At 37.8% G+C, this 23,157-nt stretch overlaps 1 protein-coding gene across 1 annotated transcript in view; it reads left to right on the top strand.

Moving 5' to 3' along the window:
• The window catches only part of LOC110447846 (tRNA (guanine-N(7)-)-methyltransferase non-catalytic subunit wdr4-like), a 162,241-nt gene that overhangs the window by 134,914 nt on the left and 4,170 nt on the right, over positions 1-23,157 (top strand). The window contains exons 4-6 of the mRNA XM_021493792.1: positions 14,544-14,727; positions 14,990-15,102; positions 19,279-19,336. Coding sequence (XP_021349467.1) covers positions 14,544-14,727; positions 14,990-15,102; positions 19,279-19,336 — 355 coding nt within the window. The remainder of the gene's footprint in view (positions 1-14,543; positions 14,728-14,989; positions 15,103-19,278; positions 19,337-23,157) is intronic.

Here is a 23,157-nt window from a genome sequence, read left to right on the forward strand (position 1 = left end):
CTCTTGTTTTAGAATTTGTCTCTCAAGGGTTTTGTTCTAGCCATTGTTTTGGAGAGTATGTCTGGGGCTTTAATCCTTTGGCTTCTTGTTTTTAGATATTGTCTGGGGTTTAGTTCGGTTATTGCTTTGTAGTATATGTCTTGTGCTTTGTTTTAACTTTGTTTTGGAGAAATGTCTGGGTCTTTGTCCTGCTTATTGTTTTGTAGTATGTATCTGAGACTTTTTGTTGACATATACTGTATTTAGAAGTGATTGTTTGACCATTTCCATATCCTACACTGCATCAACCCGAGACCAGATCCATCTTGTCCTGAAGGGCAGCAGATGGCTTAAGGTCTGATATGGTCAAGGTATGGGACAAGATACGGGTCGGCCGTCTAGAATGGAAAGTGCTGGTCAAGTGATCAGGTGGAGTGAGGGGTATGTAACTTTCAGGAGTCCATCACCTATAGCATGGCAACTGTTGTCAGGTGATCAGGTGATGTGAGGGGTATGTAACTTTCAGGTGTCCATCACCTATAATTTGGCAACTGTTGTCAGGTGATCAGGTGATGTGAGGGGGATGTAACTTTCAGGAGTCCATCACCTATAATTTGGCAACTGTTGTCAGGTGATCAGGTGATGTGAGGGGTATGTAACTTTCAGGAGTCAATCACCTATAGCATGGCAACTGTTGTCAGGTGAGCAGGTGATGGGAGGGGTATGTAACTTTCAGGAGTCCATTACCTATACATGGCAACTGTTGTCAGGTGATCAGGAGATGTGAGGGGGATGTAACTTTCAGGTGTCCATCACCTATACATGGCCACTGTTGTCAGGTGACCAGGTGATGTGAGGGGCATGTAACTTTCAGGAGTCCATCACCTATATCATGGCAACTGTTGTCAGGTGACCAGGTGATGTGAGGGGTATGTACCTTTCAAAGGTGTCCATCACCTATACATGGCAACTGTTGTCAGGTGACCAGGTGCTGGGTGGATCTTATATCTTCTATTGGAGTCAGTGCTGGTGAGGTAAATGTATTGTGGAATACTATGTCATATGTACGTTACTGTCGTTACAGATCTAGCCATACAAATTGAGCTGTTGGTATAGGGATTACATGTATGCATCAAGTTTTCCTGAGCCCTATGCTGTAATGTTACTCTGTGAAATAGTATAGCCTGTTTCAACTTTCTGAAGTTCCCATGTTGTCCATCTGTCTGTTGTATATATCCCATTTCCAAATGCTTTGATGATACATAGTTTTCACAACAATGAGCTTTGTTTGCTGCATATTTGTCAATGGATACTCAGGGAGTACGGTGTCACTCGGAGAGGTCTATAGTCTGTTTCATACCTTCGACATTATAGTGTTGGATTAAATAACTGAAGATACATGAAATAGACTGTAGGCTAAGATATATGAATCAAAAAAAAAAAAATGAATATTTTTTATGAGACAAAGTTGAATACATGCTTTATCCTATGATGAAAACTTTTTTACTGTTTAAAATAAATAAATTGTGAATTGAAAATTGAAAATGGCTAAGAATCATTTGTTCTACTTATCAGCATTGCAGAGATCAACCTCAGATTGAAATAATGCTGTTAACTTAAAGTGATAACAGATGTATTGACCAATGTTATTGTATTGGCTGAACTTCATGTGACAATATAGCAATGTCATAAGGATTACTCAGATTTGTTGTTTCAGGTAATTACCACCATGATGACCCATATACCAGGTATTTACCACCATGGTGACCCATGTACCAGATAGTTAACACCATGGTGACCCATGTACCAGATATTTACCACCATGGTGACCCACATACTACGTAGTTACCACCACGGTGACCCATATACCAGATAGTTACCACAATGGTGACCCATGTACCAGATAGTTAACACAATGGTGACCCATATACTATGTAGTTACCACCATGGTGACCCATATACCAGGTATTTACCACCATGGTGACCCATATACCAGGTATTTACCACCATGGTGACCCATATACCAGATAGTCACCACCATGGTGACCCATGTACCAGGTATTTACCACCATGGTGACCCATATACCAGGTATTTACCACCATGGTGACCCATGTACCAGATAGTTACCACCATGGTGACCCATATACCAGATAGTTACCGCCATAGTGACCCATATAAAAGGTATTTACCACCATGGTGACCCATATATAAGGTATTTACCACCTTGTTGACCCATATACCAGATAGTTACCGCCATGGTGACCCACATACTACGTAGTTACCACCATGGTGACCCACATACTATGTAGTTACCACCATGGTGACCCACATACTACGTAGTTACCACCACGGTGACCCATATATAAGGTATTTACCACCATGGTGACCCATATACCAGATATTTACCACCATGGTGACCCATGTACCAGATATTTACCACCATGGTGACCCACATACTACGTAGTTACCACCACGGTGACCCATATATAAGGTATTTACCACCATGGTGACCCATATACCAGATAGTTACCACCATGGTGACCCATGTACTAGTTTGAAAGATTACCTAGTTGACCACTATATCAGTTTGAATTGCCAATCAATCAGTTAAACTCATACAACATAGCGGATCTGATTATTTAACGCAAGGTATGAACAAAACAGCGATTTAGGTAACAAACTACAAATCACATTAGAACAAATACTGAATTATAAAAACAGGCGAGAAATGCACCAAGACAATTATTTCTGCTCCAATCATGACAATGATGAATCCCTTATGTGGAGGACTGCCAAAAACAGGCATGTGTTGGCAAGGGGTCAGTTGGAGAGGAGCAGCAGACAAGCTTTTTATGGCGAGTGAACTCGTACTGTAATTAGTTGGCTATTCCGGGCTCTCAACATCATTTGCTCGACGTAAGTATAACAAATGGCCCTCTGCTGGTGCAAAGCAAAGCACCTTCCGTGGTCACTATACCTTAGTCTGTGTGTCCTTCGGCACTCTGGACGAGGTAGTTGTACGTCTGATATAAAGGTGGGCTATGACGTCATGTCCCGACAGTGGGCGCGGTGCAGCGTAGTTTAGTACCCGTCTTTATAGTCTACCTGTCTCCTCACCTCCAACGTCCGGAAAGATGTCCAGTGGCTTTTAGGCAAAAATATACTTGTAAGAAAATGTTATGTAGAAACTGCTCTTCTTTGAAATATTGTTGAAATGAACCAGAAGATTATTGAAATGCATCTGAAGTGTTAATTTTCTTGGTTTAATAAACCAGAAAAAAAGTTTTTATTAATCTTGTTCAAGTGTATCAACATTTTAGTATCACCATAAGGTTGAAGCTATATTGTTGAAGTTACTGTCAAAAATGTTATACAGTTGTTATAAATCAATGTCAGAAATTGTCAGTAAATTGTTACTTTAGAGTGTATTAGTGGCTAAATACAGGATATAAAATGTAAATGAATTGTAACTTAAGAACACATTAGTGACTAAATACAGGAAATACCATGTCAGGAAATTGTTACTTTATAGTGTATTAGTGACTAAATAAAGGATATAACATGTCAGTAAATGTTACTACATATTGTATAAGTGACTAAATACAGGATATATCATGTCAGTAAATGTTGCTACATATTGTATAAGTGACTAAATTAAGGATATAACATGTCAGTAAATGTTGCTACATATTGTATAAGTGACTGAATACAGGATATAACATGTCAGTAAATGTAACTACATATTGTATAAGAGACTGAATACAGGATATAACATGTCAGTAAATGTAACTGCATATTATATAAGTGACTGAATACAGGATATAACATGTCAGTAAATGTAACTGCATATTATATAAGTGACTGAATACAGGATATAACTTGTCAGTAAATGTAACTGAATATTATATAAGTGAGTGAATACAGGATATAGCATGCCAGTAAATGTAACTAAATATTGTATAAGTGACTGACTACAGGATATAACTTGACAGTAAATGTAACTAAATATTGTATAAGTGACTGACTACAGGATATAGCATGTCTGTAAATGTAACTACATATTTTTAGTATCACCATAAGGTTGAAGCTATATTGTTGAAGTTACTGTCAAAAATGTTATACAGTTGTTATAAATCAATGTCAGAAATTGTCAGTAAATTGTTACTTTAGAGTGTATTAGTGGCTAAATACAGGATATAACTTGACAGTAAATGTAACTACGCATTGGATAAGTGACTGAATACAGAATATAGCATGTCAGTACATGTAACTACATATTTTTAGTATCACCATAAGGTTGAAGCTATATTGTTGAAGTTACTTTCAAAAATGTTATACAGTTGTTATAAATCAATGTCAGAAATTGTCAGTAAATTGTTACTTTAGAGTGTATTAGTGGCTAAATACAGGATATAACTTGACAGTAAATGTAACTAAATATTGTATAAGTGACTAAATACAGGAAATACCATGTCAGGAAATTGTTACTTTATAGTGTATTAGTGACTAAATACAGGATATAGCATGTCTGTAAATGTAACTACATAAGTAAATGTTGCTACATATTGTATAAGTTACTGAATACTAGATATAACTTGTCAGTAAATGTCACTGCATATTGTATAAGTGACTAAATACAGGATATAACTTGACAGTAAATGTAACTACGTATTGTAAAAGTGACTGAATACAGTATATAACTTGTCAGTAAATGTAACAACATATTGTATAAGTTACTGACATATTGTATAAGTTACTGACATATTGTATAAGTTACTGACATATTGTATAAGTCACTGAATACAGGATATATCATGTCAGTAAATGTGACTACGTATTGTATAAGTGACTGACTACAGGATATAGCATGTCACTAAATGTAACTACGTATTGTATAAGTGAATGCATACAGGATATAGCATGTCACTAAATGTAACTACGTATTGTAAAAGTGACTGAATACAGGCTATAGCATGTCAGTAAATGTTACTCCATATTGTATAAGTGACTGACTACAGGATATAACTTGACAGTAAATGTAACTACGCATTGGATAAGTGACTGAATACAAGATATAGTATGTCAGTAAATGTAACTACGTATTGTAAAAGTGACTGAATACAGTATATAGCATTTCAGTACATGTAACTACATATTTTTAGTATCACCATAAGGTTGAAGCTATATTGTTGAAGTTACTTTCAAAAATGTTATACAGTTGTTATAAATCAATGTCAGAAATTGTCAGTAAATTGTTACTTTAGAGTGTATTAGTGGCTAAATACAGGATATATCATGTCAGTAAATGTGACTACGTATTGTATAAGTGACGGAATACAGGATATAGAGTAAATGTAACTACTTATTGTATAAGTGACTGCATACAGGATATAACATGTCAGTAAATGGAACTACATATTGTATAAGCGACTGAATACAGGATGTAGCATGTCAGTAAATGTGACTACGTATTGTATAATTGACTGAATACAGGAAATAGCATGTCAGTAAATGTAACTACATATTGTATAAGTTACTGAATACTGGATATAACTTGTCAGTAAATGTAACTACATATTGTATAAGTTACTGAATACAGGATATAGCATGTCAGTAAATGCAACTACATATTGTATAAGTTACTGAATACAGGATATAACTTGTCAGTAAATGTAACTACATATTGTATAAGTTACTGAAATAAGTGACTGAATACAGGATATAGAGTAAATGTAACTACATATTGTATAAGTAACTGAATACAGGATATAGCATGTCAGTAAATGTAACTACGTATTGTATAAGTGACTGAATACAGGATATAACATTTCAGTAAATGTAACTACATATTGTATAAGTTACTGAATACTGGATATAACTTGTCAGTAAATGTAAGATATAGCATGTCAGTAAATGTAACTACATATTGTATAAGTGACTGCAGTAGGCGACTGTAGGTATCCTTGATTCCCTACAATAGGGTATCATAGATAAAATACAGTGTTAATGGACAATATTATTAATATGAAACGGTTACGAAACAGGATTGACAGTTATCTGTAAGTTAAAAAGTTTTAAGGATACATTTGGTAAATAAAATGTCTTGTCCTTTTCTTGCACATAAATATACTTTTTCTCACAGCAACAAATCTTTTCCCTTCAACTTTATAGCAGTAACCAGTTGTAGAGTATTGATTTCACATGCCACATTTAAATTGTCACTGTAACAGAAAATTTTCATTTCAAAAATATATACCAATCAGAATGTTTAAAGTTCAGTTTTGAATTTTGTGTGATGTATGAAGTGTTGTTGAGAATATAACTTCTGAGGTTGTTGTCGTTATGTCTGTCATATATCATGCCTGATTTTGTAACTGAAATATTTTGATGTTTTTATTTGAAATATAAATCTTCCGAAGTGAATACAGAACTGTGTAATCTGTACACTGTAAAAAAGCTTTATTTACTGTACTGAGGCATGGTAGTCCAGTGGTAGGACGCTGGGCTCGTGACCGAAGGGTTGTGGGTTCGAGTCGCGGCACGGCATTGTGTTGTATCTTTGAGCAAGATACTTTACTCCGCTTGTTCCAGTCTACTCAACTGTAAATGAGTACGTGGTTGGGCAGTGCTAGAATTGTTGAATGCTAGCTGTTAGCGCCGAAATGACAGCTCCGGCTGTATGTTCCCCAGGGAGTTGAGAAAGATATATTGGCTGGTTGCAAAGGCCCTATAACCAGGAATAATAATTTGTGAACCGCTTTGAAACGACCTACGAACTAGGTTGTGATAATTAAAGCGGTATATAAGAACCTCATACTTCAACATTTAACTGCTTTCAGTGAGTTATTTTCAATAGGAAAGCCAACTGGAAACAACACTTTAAAGCTTATATATGTATTTAACACTGTGTTTTAAGGATGGATATATAACAGGTGCATCATATATAGCTGATATGAATGCCAACTGAATTTGGTAGGGTTATAAATAAAGGATCTATTGTAAACTGAACTCGTGTTCATGATCCAAACATTTTTCAGAAATAGAATTAATATCAGTCAATGTTGTGGAAATATTTTAGATGGTTCTGTTTTTATTTAGTTTTGGGTTCAGTATCCTAACAAAATCTAAATCATATACAGATGGTTAAATGTACAAAGTATACTTTAGCAAATAGAAAATATAGGGAGGATTCTTTGAAAATTATGATATTTGATAGACCACAGTTCACTAGAACTGTGTTCATGCAGGTACCCAGAAAATACCTGTCCATTCCAAGTTTTTCAAAGAAAACTATTTATTATGTCCTGGAGTATCTGTTCAAGGTGTAGGTGTAGGTGTTAGAATCCCAGTTAGTTCCTACTTTTAAAAGAAAATATATGGACACACATTAGACCTAATGCTAGCTCCACATACCAAGGGAGGTAACTGCAGATGCCAGCTAAAAACTTTATTGATGTGTCATGCAGTGTTCACTAGATAATAGACCCATTCTCACAGAGCTGTGGATAAGACAGTGTAAGATGGTTTAGGTCTAACTTCATAACTTATTTGACTCTGGTTTCCTAAGAAATATATTTTTTTAGAAAATTACACATTTTTACAAAAAGCTTTCAAAGCAAGAATTTTGATCTGGTATGTATAGCTAATACCTGTAAGACTTCAAACGTTTTGAAACCCAAATAAGTAGGTAGATTGCCATTCCAAACAGGTAGTTGATACTTATTTATATATACACCTATTCTATAGATCAGATCAATGAAGCTAGGTGATCATTACAGGTAGGTGATTTCTATATATAGACAGATAGTTCTTGTTTAAAGGTGAACTCTATAGACAGGTAATAATTGTACAAAGATGGTCACTTTAGATAGGTGGTTACTAGAAATAGCTTTCTTGACATGTAAGAATTGGTTTTATAAGTCTAGCTCACTGCGTGGTCAAGTTAGACAGGTGACCAATACGAAAAGATTTCTTGATATGGTAAAGATCACTGTACCGCTATCAAAAAATGGAATTGTACATCAATATCTTGTTTATCGATATGACCATAGCTTTAATAAATCATTTCTAAAGAGAAAGCCATACATTGTGGAACATTAATAAAAAAAAATAAAAAAATTAAGAACAATGTTCTGATGTGATAAATGCAAGAGAGCCAGGCCAGGATTTGAACCCTGGACCTCCGATCTTTATAATGTCGCTCTAACTGATTAAGCTACCTAGTCAGGCGATATTACTCAGGCCCAGACACACTGCACTTATACCACAAATGAAATTGACAGGGAGGCTACTGTATACTCAAAATACTACAGCGGAATTCTCGAGTGTTTTAGCTGCTATGGGATATTTGAGGGATGGTCACCTGATCAGACAGTGCATGTTAGACAGGTGGCCACTATAGACAGGTTCCTCACTGTACAGGTGTACTGTTGGTTGAGTATGCCTTGTAAGGCTATGAAACGATTTATACGTCAGTCAACATGATTATCATTCAGAGCCTAGCGCAGTTATGTAAAGAAGTTATTGTACTTAGAAAGGGCGGAATTAATCCAGTAGTTTATTATTCAGGGACGTAAATCAGAATCCGGTAAAAAAGTACATTGTTCAGTCATTATAAAACAAGGAGCCGTTATCATGGGACGGGAGGTGTTTGGCCCCGTGTTATCTTGTGTTTGTCTCTCCGAGGTAAATCTCTACTAGGTGTCATACCTGTCAATAATTGACCAGGCGTAGATTAACACTCAGGTGTTTAAACCGGTGCCACAAACATCTTTCTAAAGTTCATCTTCTGCATCATTGATGACAGCGATGCTGAAACCATGGACACAGCTTCTCCGTCATTGCTACAGTATTCATAACTTGCAAAGTTTGCTTCAATGCATACTTAAAAAAAATGTGTATTCTTAGGAGAAGTTTCCAAGTCATTGGAGGATGATAGGTTTTTTTGCCATCAGCTTTAGGCTTTTTTGAAGTGTGGTTGAATGGTTTTTTTGAGATGTGTTGTTATGTGTGTGATGGGGTTATGAGGGGTTAATGTCTGGGGTATGGAGGGNCAAAAAAAAAAAAAAAAAAAAAAAAAAAAAAAAAAAAATTTGGTTTACTAAGAGTGTCATGCTAAAATACTTTTAATAAATATTTGGTTTACTGAAGGTGTCATATTCAGAAATTTTCAGTTTAATATTTGTTGTACTGAGGTGTAATATTAAGAATGGTCCATTTATTAATTTGAAATTTATTAGAATATGCCCATGTCAGCAATACAATTTTAGCAATAAATGAGATATTATAAATGTATAATAGTATTTGCTGGTTGTCAATCTTTTTTATAAATTGTTCAGTATTTAATCATTAATGTATAAATTTGTATCATATCCATTGTATTCATTTAACTTAACGTCTCGTTCAGTGAGCATGTCGTGAACAAGGACACAAATAAAATTTTGATTTTCTGAAGGTGTCACATTAACAAGGGTTCATACAAATGTCTTGTTTACAAGGGGTGTCATTAACAAGGGTTCAGATAAAAGTTTGGTATATGTCTTATTTCCTAGGTTGGTATACAACAGCAACATAAACCGCAGTTGCCTCCATGTGGTATCCATGGCAACCCCCTCTACAAACATTTCAACTACCATGGTAATTACCACAGATTTGTTGTTAGGGTGATGTCATCAAATACCACATATTTTACTGGATACCTTAGCTCCTGTGGAGTACCTCTTTTTAAATGATATTACCTGAAAAAGTTGGTTTTCTAAATTGAAATTTGAAGTTACCATTTCTGAAGTTTTAAAATAATTGCTTTCATGGTTGCGGTTACAAGATTAGCATGGCATGGCACCGTGGGTAAATTGATGCTAGTTGTTGGCCTGTTTCTGTGATTTGTTACTTGCGAAAGTTTTCAAATGTATTTTGATAACAACGTTAATGAACTTCATCTCATAACTGTGAACTAGCTTGCTGTGCTAGGATTTTCTTTCAGCTTGTAAAGAGGAACAGCAAACTAGCAAAATAAATCTCATGAATTCTAAAAGACTGCGAAGGTAACAATAAATTTATCATTCTACGAGATTCAGTGTGAGTGTAAACAGAAATGTAGCCTGGTCGTAGAAATGTTTGACGTACATAAAACATTGTAGAGATCTAGATGATGGGATCTGTCCCTCATGATGTATAATCACTGATAATGGATTTCTCTGCTCCCCTGGGAGGATGTTGATTTTCGATCATTAAATACAAATACCTTTTGTGCGCCAATTTCTCATCAGGAAGTGTGTGTCGGTAAAAACAACAGAATGAAAGATGTCGAGTAATCTACCAGCAGTCAGATGACATCCCCGCTAATTCCTCGCTCTATTACTCACGGTTTTTTCCCTTCCATTTCCATAGAAAGAACAAAGCATGTGATGAGAGAGAAAGGCAAACTCCCATCACTTACACTCCAGTCAGATAGCCTGATAAATAAATAAATGCTGAATTTTAGGTTTTTTACTGGAAAGAAATATTCAATTCACAGAGTAGTGTAATTAATTTTAAGTTCCAATAGAGTTTAGTGCTTTTTTCTTTTGTACCATTTTAGGAATAGTTACTATGGAAACCATTCATCACATGGTACACCTAACTCAAAGGTCAAGGTCGTTACAAAGGATAAAAGTACATGCTTATTTCTTAGTGTTAATTAACGAAAGTGATATGCATAATTATACAGGTGATGAAAAGCCTGTACATTTCATTAAATAACTCCAACTTTTGATATATAATGGCGACATTATTTCTACGAGGAAGGTGGCAATTTTGAAAAATTAAACAGTAATTAATGCAATGAGTTTTAATTAAGTGGGTTTGATTAGCCCTCTGTACAGGTACAGTGTGTAGTGAAGAGTGGTGATCAGTGAAACCCAGTAGTGTACATACACTTATCACAGTTAGGTCTGGTAGTGTCACACAAAAACTATACTCATCTTTAAACTTATTCATCATTCATAAATTATTGTTTGTTTAATATTGTTTTTTTCTTCATTTTGTTTTTGCCAATTAGTTTAAGTTTCAAAATTTCAGTTTATTAACAACTTGAACAGGTTTCATTAACCATCAAAACTTGCCCACCACATATTTTGTTCAAAACTAATTTGTATAGGTACAATTAATTAATTTTACTGACTTAAATGATTGTCTAGGTCATGGAATATGTCACGACAACATGAATTGCATATTTTCATGAGAAAAGCTTCAATCTGCTTGCAGGGAGTTTATACATTTGATATTCCTGTCAGAGTGAGAATGTTTGATACTTTTACCATACAAATGTCATTCACAAGTTTTTCGGGGGTCTGTTTTCAAGGAACATGTACAACAAGTCTCGGCACTTGCTGTATCTATAAAGACATCAGTAGAAACATTAAGCTGTCTGAATTGGAGTGTAGGAACCCGCTATCCTACATCACTTTGTACAAGTACAAATGAACAGGTCCTGTTTTAAAGATAAGATGCCAGGAACTACGGTCCCCAGTTTCGGTGATTAGACGCTGATTATAATCCTACATGTACCACAGCACTGACAGTATATAGGTACTGTAGGACCGGGACACTAATGAAAAGTTTGTATTCTCTATATCTGAGTATGCCAGACTTGCTTGTCTGGGTTGACATAGGTCAGGGTCGTGACAAGGCTTTACTTACTCTGGTACTAGATAATTAAACATCTCTGTGACATCTCCTACTAGCCATCAATTCCCAGCTTACCCCTCTAACTGATTTATCACTAGAATGCATTATTTAACTCATTCACCCCTGTATTTTGTCAATGGACTATGCTATCCTTTGATATGGAGCAGTCCAAATGCATCATTAGACATCAATGTATTAAGTTGCAATCTTGACTTCAATCTAAAAGCTATTTTTTACTCATGCTTTTGTAACATCTTGTTTTTAGCTCACCTGCCGGAAGGGCAAGTGACAGCTTATGCCATGGTGCAGCGTCCGTCATCCGTCGTCCGTCCGTCAACTTTTCTTTTAAAACGCTGCTTGTCCTGAACGGCCCAGTAGATTTGGATTAAATTTGGTCTGGAGCATCCTTAGGCCAAGGGGAATCAATTTTGTAGAAAAGATGGGTCTGGCCCCCCTGGGGGCTGAGGGGTGGGGCCCAATAGGGGAAATATAGCAAATTCTTTAAAATCGTTCTTCTGTAGGAATGAAAGGATTTGGTCCATATTTGGTCAGAATTAAGCATCCTTGGGGGAAAGGGAACAAATTTTGTATAAACCGTGGGTCTGGCTCCCCTGGGGAGTGAGGGGCAGGGCCCAATAGGGGAATTATAGCAAATTCTTTAAAATCCTTCTTCTTCTGTAGGAATGAAAGGATTTGGTCCATATTTGGTCAGAAGCATCCTTGGGGGAAGGGGGACCAATTTTGTATAAACCGTGGGTCTTGCCCCCCTGGGGTCTGATGGGCGGAGCCCAATATGGGAAATATAGCAAATTCTTTAAAATCCTTCTTCTACTGTAGGAATGAAAGGATTTGTTCCATATTTAGTCTGAATCATCCCTGGGTGAAGGGGAACCAATTTTGTATAAACCGTGGGTCTGGCCCCCAGGGGCCTAAGTGGCGGGGCCCAATAGGGGAAATATAGCAAATTCTTTAAAATTCTTCTTCTTCTGTAGGAATGAAATGATTTTTCCATATTTGGTCAGAAGCATCCTTGGGTGAAGGGGAAACAATTTTGTATAAACCGTGGGTCTGGCCCCCCTGGGGGCTGAGGGGCGGGGCCCAATAAGGGAAATATAGCAAATTCTTTAAAATCCTTCTTCTTATGTAGGAATGAAAGGATTTAGTCCATATTTGGGCTGAAGCATCCTTGGGTGAAGGGGAACCAATTTTGTATAAACCGTGGATCTGGCTCCCCTGGGGGCTGAGAGCGTGGCAAAACAGGGGAATATAACAATTTTNAAATCCTTCATCTTCTGCAGGAATGAAAGGATTTGTTCCATATTTGGTCAGAAGCATTCTTGGGAGAAGGGGAACAAATTTTGCATAAACCATGGGTGTGGCCCCAGGGGCCTGAGGGGCGGGGCAAATAGGGGACACATAGCAAATTATTCTTTAAAATCCTTCTTCTTCTGTAGGAATGAAAGGATTTGTTCCATATTTGGCAGAAGCATCCTTGGGTGAAGGGGAACCAATTTCGTATAAATCGTGGGTGTGGTAACCCAAGGGCCTGAGGGGTGGGGCCCAATAGGGGAAACATAGCAAATTCTTTAAAATCCTTCTTCTTCTGTAGGAATGAAAGGATTTGTTCCATATTTGGTGTGGTGCATCCTTTGGTAAAGGAGAACCCCCCACCCCCCCACCCCCACCCAATAGGAGAAATAGAGGTAAAACTTTAAAATCCTTCTTCGACCATCGGGATTATGGGATTTTATCCTTATTTAGTCTGGAGCATCCTTGCGTCAAGGGGAATCAATTTTGTATAATTGGTGGGTATGACCCCCCTAAGTTGCATATAGGGGTGGGGCTCTGTTTGAAGTTTGTTCTCGCTATATCTCAAGTACTGGATGGATCTTTCTGAAATTTCATATGTACTTACAGCACCTACTTCATACCAATTATTTTAAACATATTCAGGTGAGCGATACAGGCCCTCTGGGCCTCTTGTTTTATAGTTGCTATACTGTTTGGGGAAGTTTTCAGTTTGTAATTTTTTCACAGCATGGTAATAGGAATGTTATCACTGATAAATATGTTATGTTTCTAAAACTTGTCACCACCGTTGTTTCCGTGACAATCACCTCATGATCGAATCATAAGCCCAAATAATTCTTTTCTATTGTTTCAATTAATATCCTACCGTACGTTTAATATCGCAGGAAAAAAACTTCATGGTTTCCTTATTGGGAATTCCTGACCCACATTCATTGTTGCAAAGATCAAATGTGTAAAAAAATTCAAACAACGTTTTCTAATGAGCCATCCAGGAAATATCACACCAGGTGAGCAATGCAGGCCCTATTGACCTCTTGGTGTTGTTTTTTTTTGTTGTAAGAATGAAATCTGCATGATAACTAGATATGCTTGCCTGACAATGTTAATGTAGGAAGGATGTGTAACAGTTCGTCTGAAATCTATTATTGATGAGGGTTTAGTGCAAGACCAGCACTTTTAGGTAATGCTGAGGTCATGCAAGGGTCAACATGTCTATGGCCGTAGTACATGGTGGTTGTAGTCAGATGTAGAACTTTATATCCAGCTCCAGTCAGCTGAGGTAGACAAGTCTTTCCAAAGCATGTTTAGGAGTGCTGGTAGTAACATTGGACAGGTTCATAAATATATTGTACAGCTTTTGTCATGGTAACATGTTCATGTGAAATAAGATTTGGGAAATATTGATTGCAGTCACATGGCAATTCCCCCCCCCCCCCCCCCCCCCAAAACCCAAAAAAGAATAAACTTTCAATCCAGACCATTGGATCATTGCAAGCATGGAAGAAGAAAAATTAAAATTTGTTATTAAATGACTGAATGCAAATATATTGTTGTTGATGATTTGATTTTTTTTTTATCTTTATAGAGAGCTTCCTCGTCGTTGTACCTCAGTGACCTTTACTCAGGATGACCTCCAAGTTCTTGTTGCAGACAAAACTGGGGATGTGTACAGGTACAATGTTAAGGAAGGATACACAGAGGGGAACTCAGGAGAGGATGACAAAGGGGCACAACTCATGCTTGGACATCTCTCCATGTTGCTGGATGTGGTAGGTTATCCACAAACTTTTTACATTACCAAGAATACTATTACATTATGCCCAAAGATAGATTTCCTGGTACATTACGCACAACCCTTCCATAGAATAACCAATATTCCTCTTTCTAAACTTTCCCAGAATTCTTCTGTCTTATACCTAGGTAAAACATATACATTCTTGTGGAAAACAAAGGTGAATCATTTTGGGTAGTAGTTTTGATATATTATCTCCCTATTTCACAATAACAACTGATATTTGTATGTACTGACAGGTCTTGACCAATGATGACAAGTACATTGTGACCTGTGATAGAGATGAGAAGATCAGGGTCAGTCATTATCCTAACTGTTACAACATCCACACCTTCTGTATGGGGCATAAAGGGTGAGTGATCTGACATTCTGTCTGGGACATAAAGGGTGAGTAATCTGACATTCTGTCTGGGACATAAAGGGTGAGTAATCTGACATTCTGTTTGGGTCATAAGGGGTGAGTAGTCTGACATTCTGTCTGGGACATAAAGGGTAAGTAATCTGAATTCTGTCTTGGGCATAAAAAATAAGTAATCTGACATTATGTTTGAGACATACAGGGTGAGTAATCTGACATTCTGTCTGGGGCATAAAGGGGGAGTAATCTGACATTCTGTCTGGGACATAAAGGTTGAGTAATCTGACATTCTGTCTGGGACATAAAGGGTGAGTAATATAACATTCTGTCAGGGACATACAGGGTGAGTAATCTGACATTCTGTCAGGGACATAAAGGATGAGTAATATGACATTCTGTCTGGGACATAAAGGGTGAGTAATATGACATTCTGTCTGGGACATAAAGGGCAAATAATCTGACATTCTGTCTGGGACATAAAGGGTGAGTAATATGACATTCTGTCTGGGACATAAAGGGCAAATAATCTGACATTCTGTCTGGGACATAAAGGGTGAGTAATCTGACATTTTGTCTGGGACATAAAGGGTGAGTAATCTGACATTTTGTCTTGGACATAAAGGGTGAGTAGTCTGACATTCTGTCTGACACATAAAGGGTGAGTAATCTAACATACTGTTTGGTACCTAAAGGGTGAGTAATCTGACATTCTATCTAGGACATAAAGGGTGAGTAATCTGACATTCTGTCTAAGACATAAAGGGTGAATAGTCTGACATTCTGTCTGGGACATAAAGGGTGAGTAATCTGACATTCTGTCAGGGACATAAAGGGTAAGTAATCTGACATTCTGTCTAGGACATAAAGGGTAAGTAATCTGACATTCTGTCTGGGACATACAGGGTGAGTAATCTGACATTCTGTCTGGGACATAAAGGGTGAGTAATATGACATTCTATCTGGGACATAAAGGGTGAGTAATCTGACATTCTATCAGGGGCATAAAGAGGGAGTAATCTGACATTCTGTCTGGGACATAAAGGGTGAGTAATCTGACATTCTGTCTTGGACATACAGACGAGTAATCTGACATTTTGTCTTGGACATAAAGGGTGTCAGTAAACTGACATTCTGTCTGCGACATAAAGGGTGAGGAATATGACATTCTATATGGGACATAAAGGGTGTCAGTATTCTGACATTCTGTCTGGAACATAAAGGGTGTCAGTAAACTGACATTCTGTCTGGAACATAAAGGGTGTCAGTAATCTGACATTCTATCTGGGGCATAAAGAGGGCGTAATCTGACATTCTATCTGGGGCATAAAGAGGGCGTAATCTGACATTCTATCTAGGACATAAAGGGTGAGTAATCTGACATTCTGTTTGGGTCATAACGGGTGAGTAGTCTGACATTCTGTCTGGGACATAAAGGGTAAGTAATCTGACATTCTGTCTTGGGCATAAAAAATAAGTAATCTGACATTATGTTTGAGACATACAGGGTGAGTAATCTGACATTCTGTCGGGGGCATAAAGGGTGAGTAATCTGACATTCTGTTTTGGGACATAAAGGGTAAGTAATCTGACATTCTGTCATGGACATAAAGGGTGAGTAATCTGACATTCTGTCTGGGACATAAAGGGCGAGTAATCTGAAATTCTGTCTTGGACATAAAGGGTGTCAGTATTCTGACATTCTGTCTTGGACATACAGGGTGAGTAATCTAACACTCTGTCTGGGACATAAAGGGTGAGTAATCTGACATTCTGTCAGGGACATAAAGGGTGATTAATATGACATTCTGTCTGTGACATAAAGGGTGAGTAATATAACATTCTGTCTGGGACATAAAGGGTGAGTAATCTGACATTCTGTCTTGGACATAAAGGGCGAGTAATCTGACATTCTGTCTGAAACATACAGGGTGAGTAATCTGAAATTCTGTCTGGGACATAAACGGCGAGTAATCTGACATTCTGTCTTGGACATAAAGGGCGAGTAATCTGACATTCTGTCTGGGACATAAAGGGTGAGTAATCTGACATTCTATCTGGGACATAATGGTGTCAGTAATCTGACATTCTGTCTGGGACATTAAGGGTGAGTAATCTGACATTCTATCTGGGACATAAAGGGTGAGTAATCTGACATTCTGTCTTGGACATAAAGGGTGGGTAATCTGAATTCTGTCTGGGACATAAAAAATAAGTAATCTGACATTCTGTCTGGGACATACAGGGTGAGTAATATGACATTCTGTCTGAGACATACAGGGTGAGTAATCTGACATTCTATCTGGGACATAAAGGGTGAGTAATCTGACATTCTGTCTGGGACATAAAGGGTGAGTAATCTGACATTCTGTCTGAGAGATAAAGGGTGAGTAACCTGACATTCTGTCTGGGACATAAAGGATGATTAATCTGACATTCTATCTTGGGCATAAAGGATGAGTAATCTGACATTCTATCTGGGACATAAAGGGTGAGTAATCTGACATTCCGTCTTGGACATAAAGGGTGAGTAATCTGACATTCCGTCTGGGACATAAAGGGTGAGTAATCTGACATTCTGTCTGGGACATAAAGGGTGTCAGTAATCTGACATTCTGTCTTGGACATACAGGGTGAGTAATCTAACATTCTGTCTGGGACATAAAGGGTGAGTAATCTGACATTCTGTCAGGGACATAAAGGGTGAGTAATCTGACATTCTGTCTGTGACATAAAGGTTGAGTAATATACCATTCTGTCTGGGACATAAAGGGTGAGTAATCTGACATTCTGTCTTGGATATACAGGGCGAGTAATCTGACATTCTGTCTGAGACATACAGGGTGAGTAATCTGACATTCTGTCTGGGACATAAAGGGCGAGTAATCTGACATTCTGTCTTGGACATAAAGGGCGAGTAATCTGACATTCTGTCTGGGACATAAAGGGTGAGTAATCAGACATTCTATCTGGGACATAAAGGGTGGCAGTAAACTGACATTCTGTCTGGGACATAAAAGGTGAGTAATCTGACATTCTGTCTGGGGGGCATTTAGAGTGAGTAATCTGACATTCTGTCTTGGGGACATTTAGGGTGAGTTATCTGACATTCCGTCTGGGACATAAACGGTGAGTAATCTGACATTCTGTCTGGAACATAAAGGGTGTCAGTAATCTGACATTCTGTCTTGGACATACAGACGAGTAATCTGACATTCTGTCTGGGACATACAGGGTGAGTAATCTAACATTCTGTATGGGAAATAAAGGGTGAGTAATCTGACATTCTATCTGTGACATAAAGGTTGAGTAATATACCATTCTCTCTGGGACATAAAGGGTGAGTAATCTGACATTCTGTCTTGGACATACAGACGAGTAATCTGACATTCTGTCTGAGACATACAGGGTGAGTAATCTGACATTATGTCTGGGACATAAAGGGCGAGTAATCTGACATTCTGTCTTAGACATAAAGGGCGAGTAATCTGACATTCTGTCTGGGACATAAAGGGTGAGTAATCAGACATTCTATCTGGGACATAAAGGGTGTCAGTAAACTGACATTCTGTCTGGGACATAAAAGGTGAGTAATCTGACATTCTGTCTGGGGGGCATTTAGGGTGAGTAATCTGACATTCTGTCTTGGACATAAAGGGTGAGTAATCTGACATTCTGTTTTGGGACATAAAGGGTAAGTAATCTGACATTCTGTCTGGGACATAAAGGGTAAGTAATCTGACATTCTGTCAGGGACATAAAGGGTGAGTAATCTGACATTCTGTATCTGGACATAAAGGGTAAGTAATCTGACATTCTGTCTGGGACATAAAAGGTGAGTATTCTGACATTCTGTCATGTTGTTAGGGACATAAAGGGTGAGTAATCTGATATTCTCTTTGGGGCATTAAGGGTTAGTAATCTGACTTTCCTGGTCATAATATTTTTGTATTAATATATTATTTTATCTGCTACAGAAATCAGTAATCTGATTTTATGTCTGTTGAATAAAAGGGAACTTGGTTTATCAGATACTTGCTGTATGTTTCTAAGATATGAAGCAATGTTATTAGTGATGACATATTGAGTAAACCTGTTTAAGCCTCCCTGTTTTCTAGAGAGTGTTTTGTTGTCTTTGGATCTTAAAATGTATAATCTGGTGATTATTTCCAGGTATGTCAGTAGTCTGGTGTATGTGGAGAGAAACAGCTTGCTGATATCAGGAGGCGGGGTAGGTACTGCTGAGGTGTTTGTCTTGATTGTTTACTTAGAAATCTGCAAGATGTAGAATTAGGACAGCTTAATTACATGTTATATCTACAATCTTATGCAATAAATTGAAGATTTAAAAAAATCAATACATAAGAAATAAAAGATGAGTTGGAGTTGTAATTCTGATGTTCATTCATGTATGTAATACCTTGTATTGTGGTGATAGCTCCCCTAGTATCGTCCTCAGGTGTTTTATGATAAAAGATGTCCAAACAAGGGGATTGGAGACACTTTAGGATGAATATTTATCTTATCTAGTTGGAAGCATTCTCAAGTAATGATGACTTAAAAAAAATACCAACAGAAGCTTAGGGCCGAGTGGGGACCAAAAAAATGGTAATCTATAAGAAATAGTTGAGATTCCTACTCTATAACCATATATCTGCTTGGTTACCATGTAGATTAAAATCAAATTCTGCCAAGATCAACCCTTGGGTCAGGCCCCACACCTTGGGACTTATTCCTTTGGTCATAATACAGAAACAGTTGAGATTCCCAACCACTAACAATACTTGCTGGGAATGAGGAGATGATTGCACATATGCTACCAGGATAAGCAACAGGGTCCGGCCCTGCCCCAAGGGATGAAGATCATTTGTCATATCATGGAAAAGGTTAAAATCCTCACCTAATAGCCACTGATAGAACTGCTGTGCATGAAAAGACAAACATGAATATGCTATCAGGAATGTTTTTTGGTCTTGCCCCACCCAAAGGGACTTGGGTTGTAATTTGGAAACAGTTGTAATCTCCACCCTATCACTATATATATGCAAATGTTTGGCTTCAAGAGATGAATACACTCGAGCTACCATCATTGCCATCAGCGTCATGCCAGCCCCTGGGGACTCTATCCTTGGGACATAGCTTTAAACAGTTAATATCACGACCCTTCAATCATATATGTGCTTAATCATTAGCAAAATTAGTTATACTGAGTGTTACAGCCCGACCGAGTTTTTTGTTTAAAAAAAGAAAAGTTCAGGACCACTTTGGAAGTAAAATTCTCATGGACAGTAACTGGGAGTTAGGTTTACCTATATGAGTCCCTATTCACTTCCTTTAATATTTGGATTGTATTAAATTAACTCAATCTATAACTCATAAAAAGCTATTAGTCATAAGAAGAAAAGATTATAAAAAATAATTTTATAGTAATTCACATATTTGTTAAATTTTGATAAACAGCAAAGGATTTAATTATTTTACATGAATTACATTCAGCCACAGAAACCTGTTCTCTCATGTGATATCAATGTTGAGGTTATTGTAGTATCGCGACTAGAGCGGGATTGGAACCCTAGACATCAGGTTGTTATAGTATCGCGTCTACAGCGGGATTGGAACCCTAGACATCAGGTTGTTGTAGTATCGCGACTAGAGTGGGATTGGAACCCTATACATCAGGTTGTTGTAGTATCGCGACTAGAGTGGGATTGGAACCCTATACATCAGGTTGTTGTAGTATCGCGACTAGAGTAGGATTGGAACCCTAGACATCAGGTTGTTGTAGTATCGCGACTAGGGTAGGCTTGGAACCCTAGACATCAGGTTGTTATAGTATCGCAACCAGAGCGGGATTGGAACCCTATACATCAGGTTGTTGTAGTATCACGACTAGAGCGGGTTTGGAACCCTAGACATCAGGTTGTTGTAGTATCGCGACTAGAGTAGGATTGGAACCCTAGACATCAGGTTGTTGTAGTATCGCGACTAGAGTGGGATTGGAACCCTAGACATCAGGTTGTTATAGTATCGCATCTAGAGCGGGATTGGAACCCTATACATCAGGTTGTTATAGTATCACGACTAGAGTGGGATTGGAACCCTAGACATCAGGTTGTTGTAGTATCGCGACTAGAGTTGGATTGGAACCCTAGACATCAGGTTGTTATAGTATCGCGACTAGAGCGGGATTGGAGCCCTAGACATCAGGTTGTTAAGTATCGCGACTAGAGTGGGATTGGAACCCTATACATCAGGTTGTTGTAGTATCGCGACTAGAGTGGGATTGGAACCCTAGACATCAGGTTGTTGTAGTATCGCGACTAGGGTAGGGTTGGAACCCTAGACATCAGGTTGTTATAGTATCGCAACCAGAGCGGGATTGGAACCCTATACATCAGGTTGTTATAGTATCACGACTAGAGTGGGATTGGAACCCTAGACATCAGGTTGTTATAGTATCGCAACCAGAGCGGGATTGGAACCCTATACATCAGGTTGTTGTAGTATCGCGACTAGAGTGGGATTGGAACCCTAGACATCAGGTTGTTGTAGTATCACGACTAGAGCGGGTTTGGAACCCTAGACATCAGGTTGTTGTAGTATCGCGTCTAGGGTAGGATTGGAACCCTAGACATCAGGTTGTTATAGTATCGCAACTAGAGCGGGATTGGAACCCTATACATCAGGTTGTTATAGTATCTCGACTAGAGCGGGATTGGAACCCTAGACATCAGGTTGTTATAGTATCGCGACTAGGGTAGGATTGGAACCCTAGACATCAGGTTGTTATAGTATCGCGACTAAAGCGGGATTGGAACCCTATACATCAGGTTGTTGTAGTATCGCCATTAGGGTAGGATTGGAACCCTATACATCAGGTTGTTGTAGTATCGCGACTAGGGTAGGATTTGAACCCTAGACATCAGGTTGTTATAGTATCGCTCTGAACCAACTGAACTGTTGACCAGACAGAAGTGTCTAGGCCCAACTGTGCTACAGTTATATCCTTATTGAAATTAAGGGGAGGTTACTGTGTTTACAAAAACAAACATACTGCAGTGGGACATGTATCCTTAATATCAGTAATAATGATCATGAGACCAACAATATTTCTTCAGACATTAGGAACTGACCAAGACCTTACTACAAGATTGTGCTATATTCTTTCAGAGCGTTTCAACATTGTCAAATAAGACTGTTCATGTATTGTTTACAAAATATTCAAACAACAAAAAGTTTCATTTGACTCTTCTTGCAGCACAGTTAGTGTGACAATGAAAACAAGCTCAAACAAGTTTGGTTAATTAATATGCCCAAGTTAAAGATCGAGGCGATAAACTGCTATTTAACCGAAATTGACTCTGAAAATGCAGCAATAGAGTTATATAGCAATGTGTATTATTTTCACAATTGATCCTTCTCAGCAAGTAAATGCAATATGTCAGCGACTGATTTATTCTGTAATTATACACAAGCTTGATTTTGAATATGTCGGATTCAGTGCTTGACCATTGTGATGTAGATTTGTATTTACCTGTTAATTACCAGATGGTACAGATGAGACAGGTGAGTTACCGTGATGTTAATAGTCTTCTGTGCCTCTTCTAAACTTAATTATTATCATGTAAATGTATTTTATAATTTAATACAACGGTCAAATGATGGCCAATTCTAGGAAACATTGATCCAGAGAGGCGTGTGTTAGTGAAGCACAGATGATATATCAGCCTGTGTGTACGGGTTAATGTGGTTAGCAATACGAGACTGCGGTAATAAAATCTAACTATTGTTCAACGTACCTCATGTTCGCGAAAAATACCTGGAAATATTTCAAACTAATTGATCGGTGTAAATCAATTAGGTGTACAATGGGAAGCTTTTCAGTGGCGGGCTTTCTGTGAATCGTAGGCCTTAACAGATTGTCTTTATCTCATCAATCTGACGTACATTGTCAGTCTACCTGTATACTCCCCGTCCAGGTAAGTTTCAGGAGAATGTAATTAAAGCTCTACATTTAACTCACAATCCGAATTATTTACCATAATCACTCAG

Source organism: Mizuhopecten yessoensis, unplaced genomic scaffold (assembly GCF_002113885.1).
Source record: "Mizuhopecten yessoensis strain PY_sf001 unplaced genomic scaffold, ASM211388v2 scaffold3627, whole genome shotgun sequence".
Classification (NCBI taxonomy): domain Eukaryota; kingdom Metazoa; phylum Mollusca; class Bivalvia; order Pectinida; family Pectinidae; genus Mizuhopecten; species Mizuhopecten yessoensis.